This window comes from Vulpes lagopus, chromosome 11 (genome assembly GCF_018345385.1).
Source record: "Vulpes lagopus strain Blue_001 chromosome 11, ASM1834538v1, whole genome shotgun sequence".
Taxonomy (NCBI): Eukaryota; Metazoa; Chordata; class Mammalia; order Carnivora; family Canidae; genus Vulpes; species Vulpes lagopus.
In genome coordinates, this window is record NC_054834.1 from 56,021,202 (window position 1) to 56,039,272 (window position 18,071).

An 18,071-nucleotide genomic window follows, 5' to 3' on the forward strand; every position below is an offset into this window, starting at 1 on the left:
GTGAAAACATTTATGGTTTAGCAATTGCTGGAAGCTCTCCAGACCACAGACAAATCTTTAAACGCATCATGGTAGTGGCCGCCTGGGATGACAGGGTGCAGGGTTGCAGGCTCTATCACTGACTGGAGCCCAGGGGGGTCCCCTCCTATCATACCTGCCCACAAGGCCAGATGTCTTCCCCAGGGGGGCAGCACGTATCCCTCAGCTCTGCTCTCTGCAGTAGGTGTGATCCACATCATTTTAAAGATGTGGAAACCGAGGGTCAGAGAAGTTCAAGAATTTGCTCACAGTACAACTAATAACATGCAGGGTTGGGATCCAAACGTGGGTGGAATTCTAAATCCTCTATGCTGTGTGGCCTCTATGTATTAGTTACTACTGCTGTGTTGCAAATCACCAAACTTAGTGGCTTAATGCAACAAACATTTATAATCATAGAGCTCTTGAAGATCAGAAATCCAGGAGTTGGCTCAGCTAGTGGTTCTGAAACTCTCATGAGGTCGTAGTCAAAATGTTGGCCAAGGCTACAGTCATCCCAAAGCTCTGCGGAGCCTACTGCTTCTAAACTCAGTTAATGAGGTTGCTGGCAGCCTCGGTGTCCTGCTGGCTCTCGGCCAGGGACTTCAGCTCTTTGCCCACACGGACCTCTCCAGAGGGCTGCTCACAACAGGACAGCTTAGTTTCCCCCAGGGCAAGAGGTTCTAGAAAAAGGTGCAGACACAAGAGAGTATCCAAAAGCTGCAATCTGGGCAGCTCCGGTGGCTCAGCAGTTTAGCGCTGCCTTCAGCCCAGGTCATGACCTTGGACACCCGGGATCGAGTCCCACATCGGGCTCCCTGCGTGGAGCCTACTCCTTTCTCCCTCTGCCTGTGTCTCTGCCTCTCTCTCTCTCTCTCATGAATAAATAAATAAAATTATACAATGGAATATTCCTCAGCCATTAGAAACGACAAATACCCACCATTTGCTTCAACGTGGATGGAACTGGAGGGTATTATGCTGAGTGAAGTAAGTCAATCGGAGAAGGACAAACATTATATGGTCTCATTCATTTGGGGAATATAAATAATAGTGAAAGGGAATAGAGGGGAAGGGAGAAGAAATGTGTGAGAAATATCAGAAAGGGAGATAGAACATAAAGACTCCTAACTCTGGAAAACGAACTAGGGGTGGTGGAAGGGGAGGAGGGCGGGGGGGGTGACTGGGTGACGGGCACTGAGGGGGGCACTTGACGGGATGAGCACTGGGTGTTATTCTGTATGTTGGTAAATTGAACACCAATAAAAAATAAATTTATTATAAAAAAATTAAAAAATTAAAATAAATAAATAAATAAATTTTTTTTAAAAAGCTGCAGTCCTTTATCAATAATCTTAGAAGCGACATATCATCTCTTCTGCCGCTTGATACCGGCCACTGGGGAGGGGACTAAGCAAAGGTGTGAAAACCACCTGCAGGTGCATCCCTAAGTCAGCCTGGACTCCTGCCAGTGATCGCTGCCTCCCGCGCCGTCCCCGAAAGACTACAGCCCCCGGCATGCCCTGCGGCGGCGGCGGAGCCACGTGACCAGCCTCCCCGCGTGTCGCCGTCAGGTGACTCGTGGAAGATGGCCGCGTTGACAGCGGAGGGTTTTGCCGCGCTCCAGAGCCTGCTGAAGGTAAAGTAAAACCGTGGCGAGGTGAGGCCTCGGCCCCGGGGCCTTGGGACTGAATGGGAATTGGGGCCAAACGGGGCGTGATTTGGGGCCATGACTCAGGCCTCGCGGCTTCCGGAGCCTCTTGAGAGCGGGCTCGAGGTTGATGCTGCCCGGGCAGGCTTGGCGGGGGGGGGGCGGCAGCGACGGTGATGGGTGTGGACGCCGCCCGGGGCTGCCCCCGCCGCCCCCGCCGCCCCCGCCCCGCCATCCCCCCCCGCCATCCCCCGCCGCCATCCCCCGCCCCCCACCGCTGAGAAGGCTCGGTCCTGCGCGGCCCCGCGGGACGAGGGCCGGACACGCCCCTGAGGCTCCTCCGAAGCATCACGTGGCTCCTTCCAACCCAAAGGGACGACGGGTGGGTGGGAGTGACCTGTTTGACCTCTGTTTGCCCCCTGCTCACCTCTGCAGACGTCACGCGTCGATTTGCCTTTCTAACAGAATGGAAGATCCGGTTGGGACTTTTTTTTTTGGCACCACTCTCCCCCCCTCCCCCTCCCCCTCTCTTCCCCCCCTTTGTTTTAACTCCGGATGAAGACAGTCCAGGTGGTGACTCTCCGCAGTTGGTGGCGCAGCATCCTCGCGGTTAGCCGGCCGGCGGTCCCGTCCTTTGTCTCAGCAGCCTCCGCAGGGCCCCGCTCTGTCCTCCATCCCTAAAAGCGGCTGCTCCGCGATGGTCACAGGTGTATCCCCAACAGGTGCATCCTCAGCTTCCGGCCCCCAGCAGTCGTCATGGGAGTCCACGAGCCGAGTAGGGAGACTGAGACTGGAAGCCTATAGGGCTCCCAGCTCCCAGCCCCGGTCCTCAACGCCCTCCTCGTGGCCGCTCGGCCCACCCACACCCACACCCACCCTATTATGCCTATTCCTTGTATGGACTTCATTTTTTTTTTTCTTTAATAAACCTTAAAACAGTATTATTAAACGCATAACAGAAAAGTACGCACATCGTAAGTGCACACAGCTCAATGGCCTGTTGCACACCCATGGAACCCTCGCTACGCTCAAAAACTAAACATCACCAGTATTGCAGGAGTCTCTCTGTTGTTGCTTCCTTACCTCCCTCACCTGCCCCATTATAACCACTGTCCTTGCTTTTATTTATTTTTATTTTTTAAAGATTTTTATTTATTCATAAGAGAGAGAGAGTCAGAGGCAGAGACACAGGCAGAGGGAGAAGCAGGCTCCATGCAGGGAGCCTGATGTAGGACTCGATCCCAGGACCCCAGGATCACACCCTGGACTGAAGGCAGGTGCCAAACCGCTGGTCCACCTGGGCTGCCCTGTCCTTGCAGGGCAATCAATTCAATATTGCCCATTTGAGCTTCACATAAGTAGAATATATGGCATATATATATGTATATATATATATATATATATATTTTTTTTTTTTTTTTTTTTTGCTTGCCATTATGTAGCAGTAGTTCACTCTCATTCCTGTTCTGTGTATTTTCTCTTTTAGAAAATTACTTCAGGGCACCTGGGAGCTCAGTCATCGGCTCAGGTCATGATCTCAGAGTCTTGGGATCAAGCCTGGCCTCAGGCTCCCTCTGCTTCTCCCTCTCCCCACTGTTCATGCTGGCATGCGCTCTTCTCTGTCTCTCTCTCTCTCTTTTAAGATTTTATTTATTTATTCATGAGACAGAGGCAGAGACACAGGCAGAGGGAGAAGCAGGTTCCATGCAGGGAACCCGACGTGGGACTTGATCCCGAGTCTCCAGGATCAGGTCTTGGGCTGAAGGCGGCACCAAACCGCTGAGCCACCCGGGCTGCCCTGTCTCTCTCTTTCTTAAGTAAATAGATAAAATCTTGAAAAAAAATTAGGTTTTTATTTTGAGGTAATTATAGATTTACATGCAGTTGTAAAAAGTAATAGGGAACGATTCCATTTGCCCTTTGCCCAGTTTCCCCCTATAGAAACATTGTGCAAAACTATAGTATGATATCCCAACCAGGTTATTGACTTTGATACACTCAAGATACAGAACGTGGCCATCACTACAGGATCCTTCCTGATGCACCTTTATGGCCACATCCACTTCTCCAGTGCCCTCACCCTCTCCCTTATCCTCTGGCATTCACTGATCTGGTCATTTCTATAATTTTGTCATTTGACGAATGTTCTGTAAATGGAATCATACAGTATAGAACGTTTTGCGATTGGTTTTTTCACTTAGCCTATTTCTCTAGAGATTCATCTCTGTTGTGTGGATCAATAGTTATTTTCTTTTTACTGTTGAGTAGTATTCCATGGTACGACATCGAGACTGTTTCCAGTTTTCTGCTCTTACAAATAAAGCTGCTATAAACATTTGTGTGCAGGTTTTGATATGAGCACCAGTCTTTATCTGGAATACACGCCCAGGAGAGTACAATCGCCGGATCATTTGGGTAGTTGCGTGGTTAGTTGTTTTTTGTTTTTACTTTGAAAAAACTGCCAAACTGTTTTCAGAGTGGCTGTACCACTTCACCTCCCCGCCAGCAAGGCATCACTGATATTGTTTGTCCCCATCCTTGCCGGCATTTGTTGTCATCACTGTATGTTATTTGAGCCACTCTGACAGGTGTGCATTTGTATCTTGTGGGGGTTTTAATTTGAATGTTTCTTTTTAATTTTTTTATTGGAGTTCAGTTTGCCAACATATAGCATAACACCCAGTGCTCATCCCGCCAAGTGCCCCCTCAGTGCCCATCACCCAGTCACCCCAACCCCCCGCCCACCTCCCCTTCCACTACCCCTTGTTCATTTCCCAGAGTTAGGTGTCTCTCATGTTTTGTCACCCTCACTGATATTTTCACTCATTTTGTCTCCCTTTATTCCCTTTCACTAATTTTTATATTCCCCAAATGAATGAGACCATATGATTAATGATTTTGGACGTCTTTTCACATGTTTATTTGCCATCTGTTTATTTTCTTCAGTTAAATGTCTGTGTCTTTGCCTAGATTCTAATTCCGTTGTTTGATTTCTTACTTTTGAGTTTTTTGAGATTGTATATTCTAGACAGTAGTTCTTTGTCAGGTATGTGGTTTGCAGATATTGTCTCCTAATCTGTAGCTGTCTTGTCATCCTCTTCATAAGGGTGTATTCGTTTACTAGGGATGCCATAACAAAGTACCACACACTTAGTGGCTCGACCAACAAATTTATCGTCTCATGGTTCTGGAGGCTAGAAGTCTGAGATGAGGGTGTCAGCCAGATTGGTGACTCCTGAGGGCTGTGAGGGACACTCTGTGTCATGCCTAGTTCCTGGCTTCTGTTGGTTGCTGGCAACATTTAGTGTACCTTAGCTTGTAAATCTCTGCACTCATCTTCATTTGGTGTTCTTCTTTTTGCATCTGTGTCTGCATTTCCTTTTTTCCCCCCTTTTTTCCCTTTCTTCCCTTTCTTTTAGAAAGAGTGAGCAGGGGAGGGGTGGTACAGAAGAGGACAAGCAGATGGAGAGGGAGAGAGAATCGCAAGCCGGCTCCACCAGCATGGAGCCCAGCATGGGACTCGATCTCATAACCCCAAGATCACAGCCTAAGCTGGAATCCAGAGTCCAGTGCCCAACTGACTGAGCCTCCCAGGCACCCCTCTGAATTTCCTTTTTTTTTTTTTTTTTTAAGATTTTATTTATTTATCCATGAGAGAGATATATAGAGAGGCAGAGACATAGGCAGAGGGAGAAGCAGGTTCCTTGTGGGGAGCCCGATGTGGGACTTGATCCCACCACGCCCTGAGCTGAAGGCAGACGCTTAACCACTGTGCCACCCAGGCATCCCTCTACATTCCCATTTTTAATAAAGACACCAGTCCTATTGGATTAGGGTCCACCCTGTGACTTCCTTTTAATTAATTATGTCACCAACAATTTTGTTTCTAAATGAGATCACGTTTTTGAGGTACTAGGAATTAGGATTTTAATATATGAATTTTACAGGCACATCATTCAACCCATAACAGGAGTTTTTGCAAAGCAAAAGTTTTAATTTTGATGAAGTACATTTTACCAACAATATTTCCTTTTATGAATTTTACTTTTGGTGTCATGTCTAAGAACTCTTTGCCAAGCCATAGATCTCCAAATTTTCTCTTTTTTTTTTAAGTTTTATAGTTTTTTTTACATTTACATTTTACATTTAAGTACATAATCAATTTTGAGTTAATTTTGTATGATGTGTGTGAGACAGTTTGAGATTTATTATTATTATTGGCCTGAGACTGTCTGGTTGTTTCAGAACTGTTTATTGAAAATGCGCTCTTTCCTCAATTGAACTGCTTTTGCAACTTTGTCAGGAATCGGTTGGGCAAATTTGTGTGGGTCTATTTCAGGATTCTCTGTTTTGTTCCATTGATCTCTTTGTTTATTCCTTTGATAATACCTCACAGTCTTGATTTCTGTAGCTATGTAATAAATTTTGAAATCAAGCTGATTTCTCCTACTTCATTCTTTATCAAAATCGTTTTAGGTGTTCTAGCTATTGAGCTATTTCTTTGCTATCCTATATAAATTTTAGAATGATTGTGGATTGTGTCTGTGTTTTAAAAAAAAACCTGCTGAGATTTTTATAGGAATTGTGTTAGCCCTGTATATCAATTAGGGGAGAATTGACATCTTTAGTGTGTTGAATTTTCCAATCCGTTATATATCCCCCCATTTATTTAGATCTTTTATTTTTTTCACCTGTGTTGTGTAATTTTTTAGCATACAAGTCCTGTGCATGTTTTCCTAGATTTATACCATAGTATTTTTCTTTTGGGGGGCAATTGCAAATGAAAATATATTTTTATTTATTTTTTCAAGCTTATTTATTTGGGGGGCACCTGGCTGGGTCAGTTGGTTGAGTGTCCTCCTCTTGGTTTTGGCTTGAATCATGTCTAGTTCCTAGCTTCAGCATGGAGTCTGCTTGTCCCTCTCCCTCCTGCTCATGAGTTTGCATGCACACTCTCTCTCACCCTCTCTCGCTTTCTCTCAAATGAATAAGTCTTTTTTTTTTTTAAAGATTTTATTTATTTATTCATGAGAGACAGAGACAGAGACAGAGACACAGGCAGAGAGAGAAGCAGGCCCCATGCAGGGAGCCTGATGTGGGACTCGATCGGGTCTCCAGGATCATGCCCTGGGCTGAAGGCAGGCGCTAAACCACTGAGCCACCTGGGCTGCCCTAAGTCTTTTTTAAAAAAAGTTTATTTATGGATTTTTTAATAATCTCTACACCCAACGTGGGGATTGAATTCACAGCCCTGAGATCAAGAGTCCCATGCTTTTCCGACTGATACAGCCAGATGCCCCTGATAATGTACTTTTAATTCCAGTGTTTATATATTCATTGCTAGTATATAGAAATACAACTGATTTTTTGTGTATGTATCTTGTATCTGCAAATATGCCGAACTCACTTATTCTACTAGGTTTTTTATACATTCCTTGAGACTTTCTGTGTAGACAATCATGTTATCTGCAAATAAGGACATAGGCAGAGGGAGAAGCAGGCTCCCTACGGGGATCCCGATGCGGGACTTGATCCCAGACCCCGGGATCATGCCCTGAGCCGAAGGCAGACGCTCAGCCACTAAGCCACCCAGGTGCCCCTGTTTCTACTTTTCTGATCTATATATATTTTATTCCTTTTTCTTATTTCAGTGGCTAGAATTTTCAGCATTATGTTGAATAAGAGTGATATCCGCAGACATCCTTACCTCGTTCCTTACTTTAGATTTCCACCATGAAATACAATGTTATCTCTAGGGTTTTTTTTGTAGTGCTGTATGTCAAATTATGGAAGGTCCCTTCTATTCCTAATCTTAGGAGTTTTCATCAAGAATGGGTATTGAATTTTGTCAACTGCTTTTTCTGCATTGATTGATACTATGTGATTTTCTTCTCTCCAGCCTGTGAATATTGGTAGATTACATAGGGTTTTTTTTTTTTTTAAGATTTTATTTATTTATTTATTCAAGAAACAGAGAGAGAGGCAGAGACACAGGCAGAGGGAGAAGCAGGCTCCATGTCAGAAGCCCAATGTGGGACTCCATCCCGGGTTTCTGGGATCACGCCCTGGACTGAAGGCAGCACTAAACTGCTCAGCTACCCGGGATGCCCTGATTACATAGTTTTATTTTATTTTATTTTATTTTATTTTATTTTATTTTATTTTATTTTATTTTATTTTATTTATTTTTAAAGATTTAATTTATTTATTCATGAGAGACACAGAGAGAGAGAAGCACAGACACAGGCAGAGTGAGAAGCAGGCTCCATGCAGGGAGCCTGACATAGGACTTGATCCCGGGTCTCCAGGATCACACCCTGGGTTGAAAGCAGCACTAAACCACTGAGCCACCTGGGCTGCCCTGATTACATAGTTTTAAATACTGAACCAGCCTCGCACCCCTGGAGTAAATCCCACCCCTGGAGTAAATCCCATAGTGAATAATCCTTTTTATATATTGCTGAACTCTACTTGCTAATATATATTTCTTTAGATTTTATTTCTTTATTTGACAGAGAGAGACAGCACAGGCAGGGGGAGTAGCAGAGGGAGAGGGAGAAACAGAAGCAGGCTCTCTGCTGAGCAGGGAGCCCGGTGTGGGGCTCGATCACAGGACCCTGAGATCATGACCTGTGCCGAAGGCACTGAGCCACCCGGGGGGGCCCTGCTAATAAAGGGCTTTTGCATCTGTCTGTATGAGGGATATTGGACTGTGTACTTGTTTTTTGTTTATGTTTTTGTACAATCTTTGACTTTGATATCAGGGTAATACTAGCTTTATGAAATGAATCGGGAAATGTTCCATCCTTTTTTTGTTTCCTAGAAAAGATTGTGTAGAATTAGTTAATTCTTTAAATGTTCGTTAGAATTCTCCAGCAAAACCATCTAGGCCTGGAAATTTCTTCTTGGGGAGTTTTAAATTATCAATTCAATTTCCTTAATCATGATACAGCTATTCAAATTATCAGTTTCATATTGGGGAAACTGTGGTAGTTCGTGTTTTTTGAGGAATTTATCCATTTTGTCCAAGCTGCCAAATTTGTGTGTATAGAGTTATTGGTAGTTATTCCTATTTTCCTTTTGAAATCTTCAGGATCTGTAGCGATACGCCCTGTTTCATTCCTGATATTGGTAATTTGTGTCTCCTGTCTAACTTTGCCAGTCTTGCTAAAAGTTTGTCAATTTTATTGACAAAGAACTAGTTCTTTGTTTCATTGATTTTTTTTTTTTTTCTCTTTCAATTTCATTGGTTTCTGCTCTTTGTTGTTTCCTTCTTCCTTTGGGTTTATTATGCTCTTCTTTTTCTATGTTCTTGAGATGGAAACTTAGAGTATTGATTGAGAACTTTACTCTTTTCTAATATATGTGTTTAATGCTGTAAATTTCCCCTCAACACTATTGTGACTGTGTCCCCAAAATTTTGTGGTTTCTCCTTTCATTTGTATGCATTTAGTATAACTTTTAGAGTGTAATTTTTAAAATTTCCCTTGAGGCTCCTCTTTGTGGATTATTTAGCAGTGTGTTTAAGTTTCCAAGTGTTTGGATATTTCCTTCTCCTCTTCCTGTTAGTGATTTCTAGTTTGATTCTATTGTGGTCACCAAGAACACACTCAGTACGATTTCAGTTATTTGAGGTTTGTTTTATGGCTCAGAATATGATCTGTCTTGGTAGATGTTCAGTGGGCACTTGAAGAGACTGTTCTTTTGCTACTGGGTAGTGTTCCATAAGCGTTGATTAGATTGATCGATGGTGTTGTTGAAATCTTCTGTGTCCCTGTTGAATATCTGTCTGGTTGTTCTATCAGTTGTTGAAAGGTGGATGTTGACGTCTCCAGCTGTATTTGTGGACTTGTCTGTCTCTAAGTTCTGTCTCTTTTTACTTCTCATGTTCTCTGGCTCTCTCGCCGGGTGCATATATATTCAGGATGTCTTCTTAGGAGATAGAACCTTTTATCATCATGTGATGTCCCTTTCTGCCTCTGGTAATTTTCTTTGCTGTGAAGGCTACTTTGTCTGATATTATTGTAGCCTCTCTTGATTTTATTTCATTAGTATTCGCATGATATATCTTTTCCCATCCTTTTAATTTCTCTATCATTATATTTGAAGAGAGTTTCTCACAGACAGCATTTAACAGTTGTATCTGCAGCTCATATTTAATTTACTGTTTATAGCTAATGTAATTATTGAATATTAGAGCTTAAGTCTGCCATTTAATTTTTTTTTTTTATCTGCTCTTCAGTGTTTTTTGTTTCTTTTTACTTTTTCTTGCCTTCCTATGGGTTATTTGAACATATTTTTGGAATTCCCTTTTGGTTTATCTGTAGCATTTTAAAATGCATTTCTTTTTATAATCTTTTTAGTGGTCACTCTAGTAATTACATTTATATACATAACATCACAGTCTATTAGTGTCATCATTTTACCAGTTAGAGCTGAAGTATAGAAACCTTACTTCCCTTTATATCCCTTCCCTCATTTCTGATATAATGTCTTAAATATTTCCTCTTCATACATTTAGAGCTGCAATTTTTGCTTCATCTTTTAAGCAGAATTTAGAAATTCAAGAGAAGGAAAGTCTATCATATTTACCCTTATTTTTGCTTGTTGTGTCCTTTCTTCCTGATGTTCCAAGGTTCCTTTTATTGTTTCCTTTCTATTAATAGAACCTCTTTTGTCTTGTGACAGATTTTCATAATTTTCATTCATCTGAGAATGTCTTGATTTCCTCTTCATTTTCTGAAGGATATTTTTTGATGGGTGTAGGATTCTGAGTTGACAGTTCTTTTCTTCCAATGCCTGAGAAATATTGTACCACTTTCTTCTTCCTTTCATGAGTTCTGATTTGAAATCTACTATTATTCTGATTATTCCTTACAGATAAGATATTGTTTTTTTAAGACTTTTTCTTTGCCTTTAGTTTCCTGGAGTCTAATTATGATGTATCTTGGTATGGATTTCTTTGGATTTTTTTTTTAAGATTTATTTATTTATTCATTCAGAGAAAGCGAGAGAGAGGCAGAGACACACAGGCAGAGGGAGAAGCAGGCTCCATGCAGGAAGCCTGATGTGGGACTTGATCCCGGGTCTCCAGGATCACACCCCGGGCTGCAGGCGGCGCTAAACCGCTGCGCCACCAGGGCTACCCGATTTCTTTGGATTTATTCCTTGGAGAATTTGCTTAGGTTTTTGAATGCATACAGTTATGTCTGTAGCTAAACTTGGACAATGTTCAGCCATTATTTCTTTAAGTACTTTTTCATTCTCGCCCCTTTTATCTTCCCCTTCTAGGACTCCAATGACATGAATGTTAGATTTTTTTTGGTATAGTCCCACAGATCCCTGAGGCTCTGTTCATTATTTCCAGTCTGTTCCCTCTGTGCAAACTGGGTAATTTCCTAGTGGCTTTGTGTTCCAGTGTACAGACTCTTTCCTCTGTCCCTTTCATTCCTGTGCTAAACCCATCTACCAGACTTTTAATTTTAGTTATTGTATTTTTCAGTTCTAAAATTCCATTTTGTTCTTCTTTTGCATCTTCTTTTCCTTTGCTTTTTTGTTTGTTTTAAGCATGTTAGTAATTACTGGTTGAAGCATTTTTGTCATTTTGTTAAAATCTTTGTCAGATAATTTTAACATCTCTTATCTTGATGTTGGCATCTAAAGATTGTCTTTTTTTCATTCAATTTGAGATCTTTCTGGTTCTTGGTATGATGAATGATTTTTTGGTTGAAACCTGGTGATTCTCGTGTTATACTCCGAGATTCTGGAGGGTTTCTGCCTCATTATGACCTGATGGAGAGGAAAGTCCAGGTTCTGCACTTGGCTCCTGCTGACACCCAGAAGTGGGGGTTCCTTGTTACTGCTGGGCAGGGGTGGAAGTTCTGGCCTGTTATTACTATTAATACCATGGGGTGGTGGGACTTGTTGCCACTCCATGGGGATGAAGGTCCCAGCTCCCTACTTCGAAGAGAAAATCGAGGAAACTCACCGCCATGTCATTTCTTGGTCTTGCAGTTGAGGCCCACAGCAGGCCCGTCTTCTCCCCTACCCACCTCAGAGTGGTCTCACGTTTGTTTTCTACACAGTGCCCAGCAGGTTCAGTTGTGCTGAGAAGGGAAAATAAGGCAAAGTACATCTGTTTCATCCCTCCACAACTGGAAATGTCCTAGGCACTTTTAAGTCTTGAGTCTCAAAGGTATCACACCATGCCTGAGACAATATTATGTTCTGAAACATGTATTTTCAGACTCTGAATGGTTTTTTTTTTTTTTTCTCCCCATCTGTGAATTAATTCATAGGCCTCCTCAAAAGATGTTGTCAGACAGCTGTGCCAAGAGAGCTTTCCCAGTTCAGCCCTTGGCTCAGAAAAACTCTTGGATATGACGTGCTCCAGCTTGTCTGTGACCCAGGAGGAAGCAGAGCAAGTAAGTATGGTCAGAAATGACCTTTGGCCACTGGCTTCTCAGCTCATTAGTCTCTTTCTTAACTTCCCAGTCGTTGCCACATCCAAGGAAATTTTTCCCCTGAAATGTCTGTTGACATTGTAACAAACTTAAAATAGATTTTTATTTTAATGCTAGTAAACTTAAAAGCTATTATCTTTGAACCTTCACTTCCTTATGATAAATGAGACAAATATGGGAGAACTCTACCCAGGATCAGAGGTGCCGGCCATTTCCTTTTCAGACTTGTTCCCTAGACAGCGTGGACAAAAGCCAATCTTTGTGATTTTTTTCCCCTCTAACTTGCCGCTGCTGATAGGTTGTCAGCCGGGTAGCTTAGAAAGACTTCTTAGGGGACACTCAGCAGAGGCTCTGAGACCTGAATATGATTCAGGGGGATGCTGCTGGACCCTACCTGACCTCAGCTGGTTGCTAAGAGGAAGAGGGAGGTGACTCCATTTATGCAGTACTCACAGCCTTCTCTTTTTAGGGCAAATAGGCTCCTAAAATAGGAGTTCATTCAAACAGGCCTACATTATTATTATTACTATTTTTAAACCAGGGCTCTGTTCATTGAAGTCAGCTGTAGAACAGTAAAAGGCAGCAGCCAGATTATGGAAGTGAGTTGAAGACTTAGTTTGGGTTCCCCAAAAGTTGAGCCTAAGGCTGAGAGTTGGCTGTTAGTAATTACCTGGGGAGGTGAGTCTAGAAAGCACAAAGGAGGGAATGGGGAAAATCTAACAGGGAAGAGAGGCAGAGCCATGAAAGAATGTGTTAATGACTGGGTACTGCTGTGGGCAACGGGGCTCAATCTTGGGATTCTGTAAGAAACCCTGGGGAACACACCCCAGAATTGTCACCCTGGAGGGCAGGGAGGTTGGGCATTTATCCATTGACATTCACCCCTTATCCGTGGAGGGTTAACATCCCCTCACCACTTGGTTGTGCCTTTGCAGCTGAGCAGCCTCCGGTGTCATCAGAGAAAGTCGTAAAGCAGTCACCTCGAGTCTTCTCAGTTTCAGCTAAGCATTGTTGTACTGATAGGGCAGCCACAGGCCATCCTTGGCTACAGATTCAGTTGGAAGGACCTAGGGTAGAGCACAGCAAACTAGCAGGGCAGTGTCAGGCCCTCTTCCACAGGGGAGTCAACACAGCTCACCACGATCTATTTGTTTTCTTTGCCCTTTTAGATGACAGCCTAGGGGCAAGGACACCCTGGATTCAAAGCCCAAACCCCGCAGGAGCCAGTACCCCTGGTAGCAATTCAGCAAGCCCAGCTTCGGGTTCTGGCAGGCGGCATGCAGCCACACTCGGGGGGCCCAGAGCTATGGGCTCAGGAGTTCCTGCAGACCTCCCAGTCCCGAGGCAGAGGCCCAGTGCAGTGTTGCCTAGTAACACAGCTGACTTTTCACTTCTCTCATGTTACCAGGGAACGGACTAGAACTGAAGGTCAGAGTCTGTGCACAAGGAGAGGGGACTTATTAACCCTTTGCTCCCAAACAGAAGTTTCTGGCATGTTGACAGGTTCCTATGTCAGGCAGCTACACCTGTCTTCTAAAGCAGTAGGTAACTTAGAGGTGGGCCAAGGCACCTGGGCATCAGCATCTGTGACAGAGGCCTCAGGACCCGTGGGACCATTGGGACGTGTGGCGGTGTGTGGCAGGCCCTCTCCCCAGCAGCGGGGGTATAGAGCCCTGCCCCCCGCCCCGCTTCTCACCACGCAGGCCTATCCTGCAGCTGCTCCAAGCTCTGCACCGCCTCACCAGGCTGGCGGTGTTCCGTGACCTGTCCTCTGCTGAGGCGATCCTGGCTCTCTTTCCTGAAAATTTCCACCAGAACCTCAAAAACCTGCTGACGAAAATCATCCTAGAACATGTGTAAGTGCTCATTTCTTGATAGTTCCTTGTAATACTTCTGTAACAATATTTTAGGTCAATAAATACTCATCTTCAGTGTCATTTTTAATGGCTAAGTATATTCATAAAGAAATTCTGTATAATTTTGTTAAGAAATTCCTTAGTGTTGGATGTTGAGGCCATTGGCAGTTTTCACTTTGATTTACTGTGAAAATTTTGCTCACATGCTTAATTATCTCCTTCCTGAGGCTTCTGCTCTGTGTTCTCAAGTTGACCGTCAGAAAGGTCGCACCAGCTGGTTCTCCTTCCCCCACCATCATCAGCACTGAGGGAATTTTTTTCCCCCCAACTCACAAATGGGAAATGTGCCTCATTTCAGTTTATATATCTTTGAGAGTAGTGATGTCAGATACCTTTTTCATACATTTGATTGATCATTTTTGTTTTTTTTTGTGAATTACCTAAATATTTTCTGGGAAAACCCGTTAGATACATACAATTTAAGCAGGACTGATTAACTGCTGGTCAGCAGGAGGCTTAAACAGAAGTCTTGGGTAGTGATAGCAGATTATGCCTGCTTGTCCCCCAAGGGTTTTATTGTTTATTTAGAAGCTTTCTCACACGTGACCACATTTTATTTCTGCCTCTGTTTAGCATCTCACTATGATGCTCCCTTCTGTAGCATTAGGCAGGTCTATTTGGGTGTGTTTTGCATAAAATGCAATACTTTGTGGGGTTAGGTGCTCGATAAAAGAGAGTAGGTTGACTTTTAGAAGGTAGCACAGTAAGAATGCAATTCATTAAGCCTTTCCTTTTTCATTTCCCCCCTAAGCTACGAAAACTAGCAGCATGTGTGGCCTTTATGTCTCGGAGCTTTGTCAAACAAAAAACTGGCTCTGCAATGGTGGGAAACATTTCTGTGCTCCTTCCCTGCGAGGGAGTGATGAGAGGCTGGAAGACCCCAAACAGGGTAGAGGCCAGGTCCACCGGCCTCTCTCATGATCGATTCTCATCCCTTCTCTGTCCTTTTTTCCTCATCTTTCCCTCTTAAACAGCTCTACTTGGCGAACTGAAGCCCAAGCAAATCAGAGTGAGTACCAAGAAACCCGCCTTCCTCCCTCCCCTTCCTTCCTGGCCCCGGCTCGAACCCTGCCAGGTGGCCAGAGCTTGTAACCAAAACCTCAACGTTGCTTTAACCTCATCCCAAACTGAACAGTGTGTGTTGTGCTTTTCTTTATAATTTCACTTTTTCTTTTTTTTTCCTGATTATAAACTTAATAGAATACGTTGTTAAAAAAAAAAAAAAGAAAAACTCCAGAAACATCCAAAGCAGAAAGTAAAATAATTAAAACAGTTCTATTTCCATTAGGGGGAAAAAAAAAAACCAGTGGTGGAAATTGAATTAGTTAGAAGGAGTGAATATAAGTGGGTGTTTAATAATGGTTCCTAAACTTCCTCTGAGCTGGTCATGGCGTCAATACACCATAGCATTAGCTCATCCGGCCCTCCCCGTGCCCCTGGGAGTGAGGCTGAGATTATCCCCACTTTACAGATGAGGAAACAGGTTCAGAGGTTGGAAATGGTAGCACCCATCTTCAGGCCAACTCTCCCTCTCAAACCAAACCTCTTCCTGCCATCGTGGTAGCTTATACGTTTCCTAAGACTCCGGCCCCATCCTCATCTTCTCTGCCTTGTGTCATCTCTCACTTTGTGCCTTTGTGCTGACATGTGGAGGCTTGGACGTGCCGGGAGAAGCCCCCACGCGTGCCCACCATGAACCAGTGCTAAGGGTGGGTGGCCTGGAGCCCAGGGAGGGACTTGCCCTGTGGCTCAGGAGCATGACCCAGCCCTCGCCTGCCTGACCTGGAGGAAGGGCTTGGTAAGTTGAGCGGCGTGAGCACTGAGCCGGCCCGTCTCCTTTGCAGTCTCGCTGCCGCGCCTGGTCGACCTGGACTGGAGAGTGGATGTCAAGACCTCCTCCGACAGCATCAGCCGCATGGCCGTCCCTACCTGCCTGCTCCAGATGAAGGTACGCCCGCTGCTGCTCACGAGAAGGGAAGAAGGAGCACCAGTGACTCAGCACCCCTGCACGCACCATCAAAGCTCCCAAAGAGCTCTGGGACCTCCGACCCCACGGAAGAAAATTCAGCACCCCCCATGCAGTCTTTATGTGCCAAGTACCGTATTAACACATTACAGACATAATAAAACAGACCCTGAGGGTTGAAATTGTAAAATGATAAGACAAACACAAAACACGAGTTTTAAAAATGGTTTTCTGCTCCCTGAAGTCCACCTGGACACTAACGGGGAAGTCTAGCTTTCACAGTGGGGGCGTGCCATCGGGGTGCAGGTGGCCTTCTCGGCCTGTCTGGTTCCTCATGTGCTGCCACTGCTTGTAACACGGCTGCGCGAGAGCTCCTGTTAGCAGTTGGAGAAGGATCAGATCTTCGTTCTCGTGTGCTCGGTGTTACCTTCACTTTACAGATCTCTGCAGGAATCTTTTTAAACCACATATCCATTGTTAGGGTTTGTTTCGTGATGCTGTACTTACTTAACCACACACCCAGGAACGCAGCGCCCGTAAGAAAATGAAAAAGTAAGGGTGCCTCTAACAGCTAAATTTTTAAACACTGGCAGGGTTTACTTTTGTTTTTAAAGAATCAAATAAATATAACCAGGAGCTGTAATGGTTTTTCTGCATCCCCACGGATTCTCACGCACCCCTAGAGCCCTCTGTGTAAAGTCCGTGTATGGGCCTGTGCATTGTGTTCTCACTGGGATGCTGAGAGTCAGGGACCCGAGGGCTGAGTGAACCTTGGCTTCTCTGATACCCGCCCTGAGCACCCCCTTCCCAGGCCTCCAGGAATCTCCTTCCGTCTCCTCATTTGCTAAATGACTCCAGTGCTAGGACTCTGTCGCTCTGAGCGAGGAGCCTGTCTTCAGAGGTTCACCAGAGTGCGGGAGGGCTCCCGTGTCCAGGGCTCGCGTCTAGGCTTGTGGGAAGAGGGGCGCCTCTGACATTTGGGCCATCTTCTCTTTTCAGATCCAGGAAGATCCTAGTCTGTGTGGAGACAAGCCCTCTATCTCGGCTGTCACCGTGGAGCTGAGTAAGGAGACGCTGGACACTATGCTCGACGGCCTAGGCCGCATCCGCGACCAGCTTTCCGCGGTGGCCAACAAATAACCCCAGCCAGCTGTCGGCCCCGCCGCCGAGCCCCAGCTGCCAGCCAGAGGTGGGGCGCCTCCCAGCGCACGGGCTACCCCAGAGCAGCAGCTGCGCCATCGTCGACAGGCCGGGTGGTGGGGACCGGGAGGGGGCTGCCATCTGGAAGGACAGCTGGATTGGCAGGAGGCGGCTGTGCCCTCACGCTGTTCTCCTAACTCGTCATCCTTTCCTCTCTGAAGCTGGTGAGCAGAAGCCTCCATCTCTGGAAGACTTCATCACCACCATGAGGGGGCATCTGCTTCATCAGCCACCTCTGCCTGGCAGATTGGAAAGCTCAGGCCCACATTGTGGGGCTCCTCTAGGAAGTTCCTTTCCTGCATTAGGTCTGATTAGTCCATTTCCAGCCCGGAACACAGGGAGGCAATCAAGCGGGTGATGCCAGCGGTGCAGCTTCTCTGTCAGGAGCCGGGCAGATCCTACGGAGCAGGGCCACTGCGGTGTGGTCCACCCCAACCTACGTCCAGAGCCCTCCCGAGCCGCCTCAACCCTGCCTGACCTCCTTCCAGCACAGGGAGTCTGGGATGGGCGCTAATTTCCTCCCTCCTGAAGCCAGAGGGCCCTTCCTTGGTGTAATGCAGTCATTTCAGGGAAAGAAGTGGGAGTGACTGGAAATAAATACCAGTTCTAAAACCTTAATGCCTCTGGTCACGTTTTTCGAAGCCTCTGTCCTTGACGTGCACTGTTGGCTTTATGCCAGCGCTCCCTCGTTCGTAAGCCTGATCCCGACTTCTAATTCTCAGCTAGGTTGGGAGCTCAGGATGACCTGCAACCAGGCTGGCACCCCTCACCACCTTGCATGTGCTCATCTGCCACGTGGAGCGAAAGAAGGCAAGGCTGACGGTGTGCACCTGTCCCAAGGGCCAAGAGCCGGGGTG

General features: G+C 45.2%; 1 protein-coding gene across 2 annotated transcripts; it reads left to right on the forward strand.

Moving 5' to 3' along the window:
* The first annotated feature begins 1,557 nt into the window (after positions 1–1,557).
* COMMD9 (COMM domain containing 9) lies at positions 1,558–17,832 on the forward strand. Of its 2 annotated transcripts, XM_041723115.1 has the most exons (7): positions 1,558–1,657; positions 11,968–12,093; positions 13,849–13,988; positions 15,023–15,057; positions 15,893–15,996; positions 17,014–17,203; positions 17,376–17,832. In XM_041723115.1, the coding sequence occupies exons 1-6, from the start codon at positions 1,607–1,609 to the stop codon at positions 17,152–17,154; spliced, it is 597 nt and encodes a 198-aa protein (XP_041579049.1). In that variant the 5' UTR covers positions 1,558–1,606; the 3' UTR covers positions 17,155–17,203; positions 17,376–17,832. The 2 variants fall into 2 exon arrangements, with proteins under 2 accessions (XP_041579049.1, XP_041579048.1); XM_041723114.1 differs by having other exon boundaries at positions 17,014–17,832.
* Positions 17,833–18,071: the final 239 nt, after the last annotated feature.

Excerpts from the sequence above, each read along its gene's own strand:
- COMMD9 (XM_041723114.1), top strand. The coding sequence starts at position 1,607 with ATGGCCGCGTTGACAGCGGAGGGTTTTGCCGCGCTCCAGAGCCTGCTG. Across the intron at positions 1,658-11,967 it reads CGCTCCAGAGCCTGCTGAAG|GCCTCCTCAAAAGATGTTGT; the intron begins GTAAAGTAAAAC and ends ATTAATTCATAG. Across the intron at positions 15,997-17,013 it reads CCTGCCTGCTCCAGATGAAG|ATCCAGGAAGATCCTAGTCT; the intron begins GTACGCCCGCTG and ends TTCTCTTTTCAG.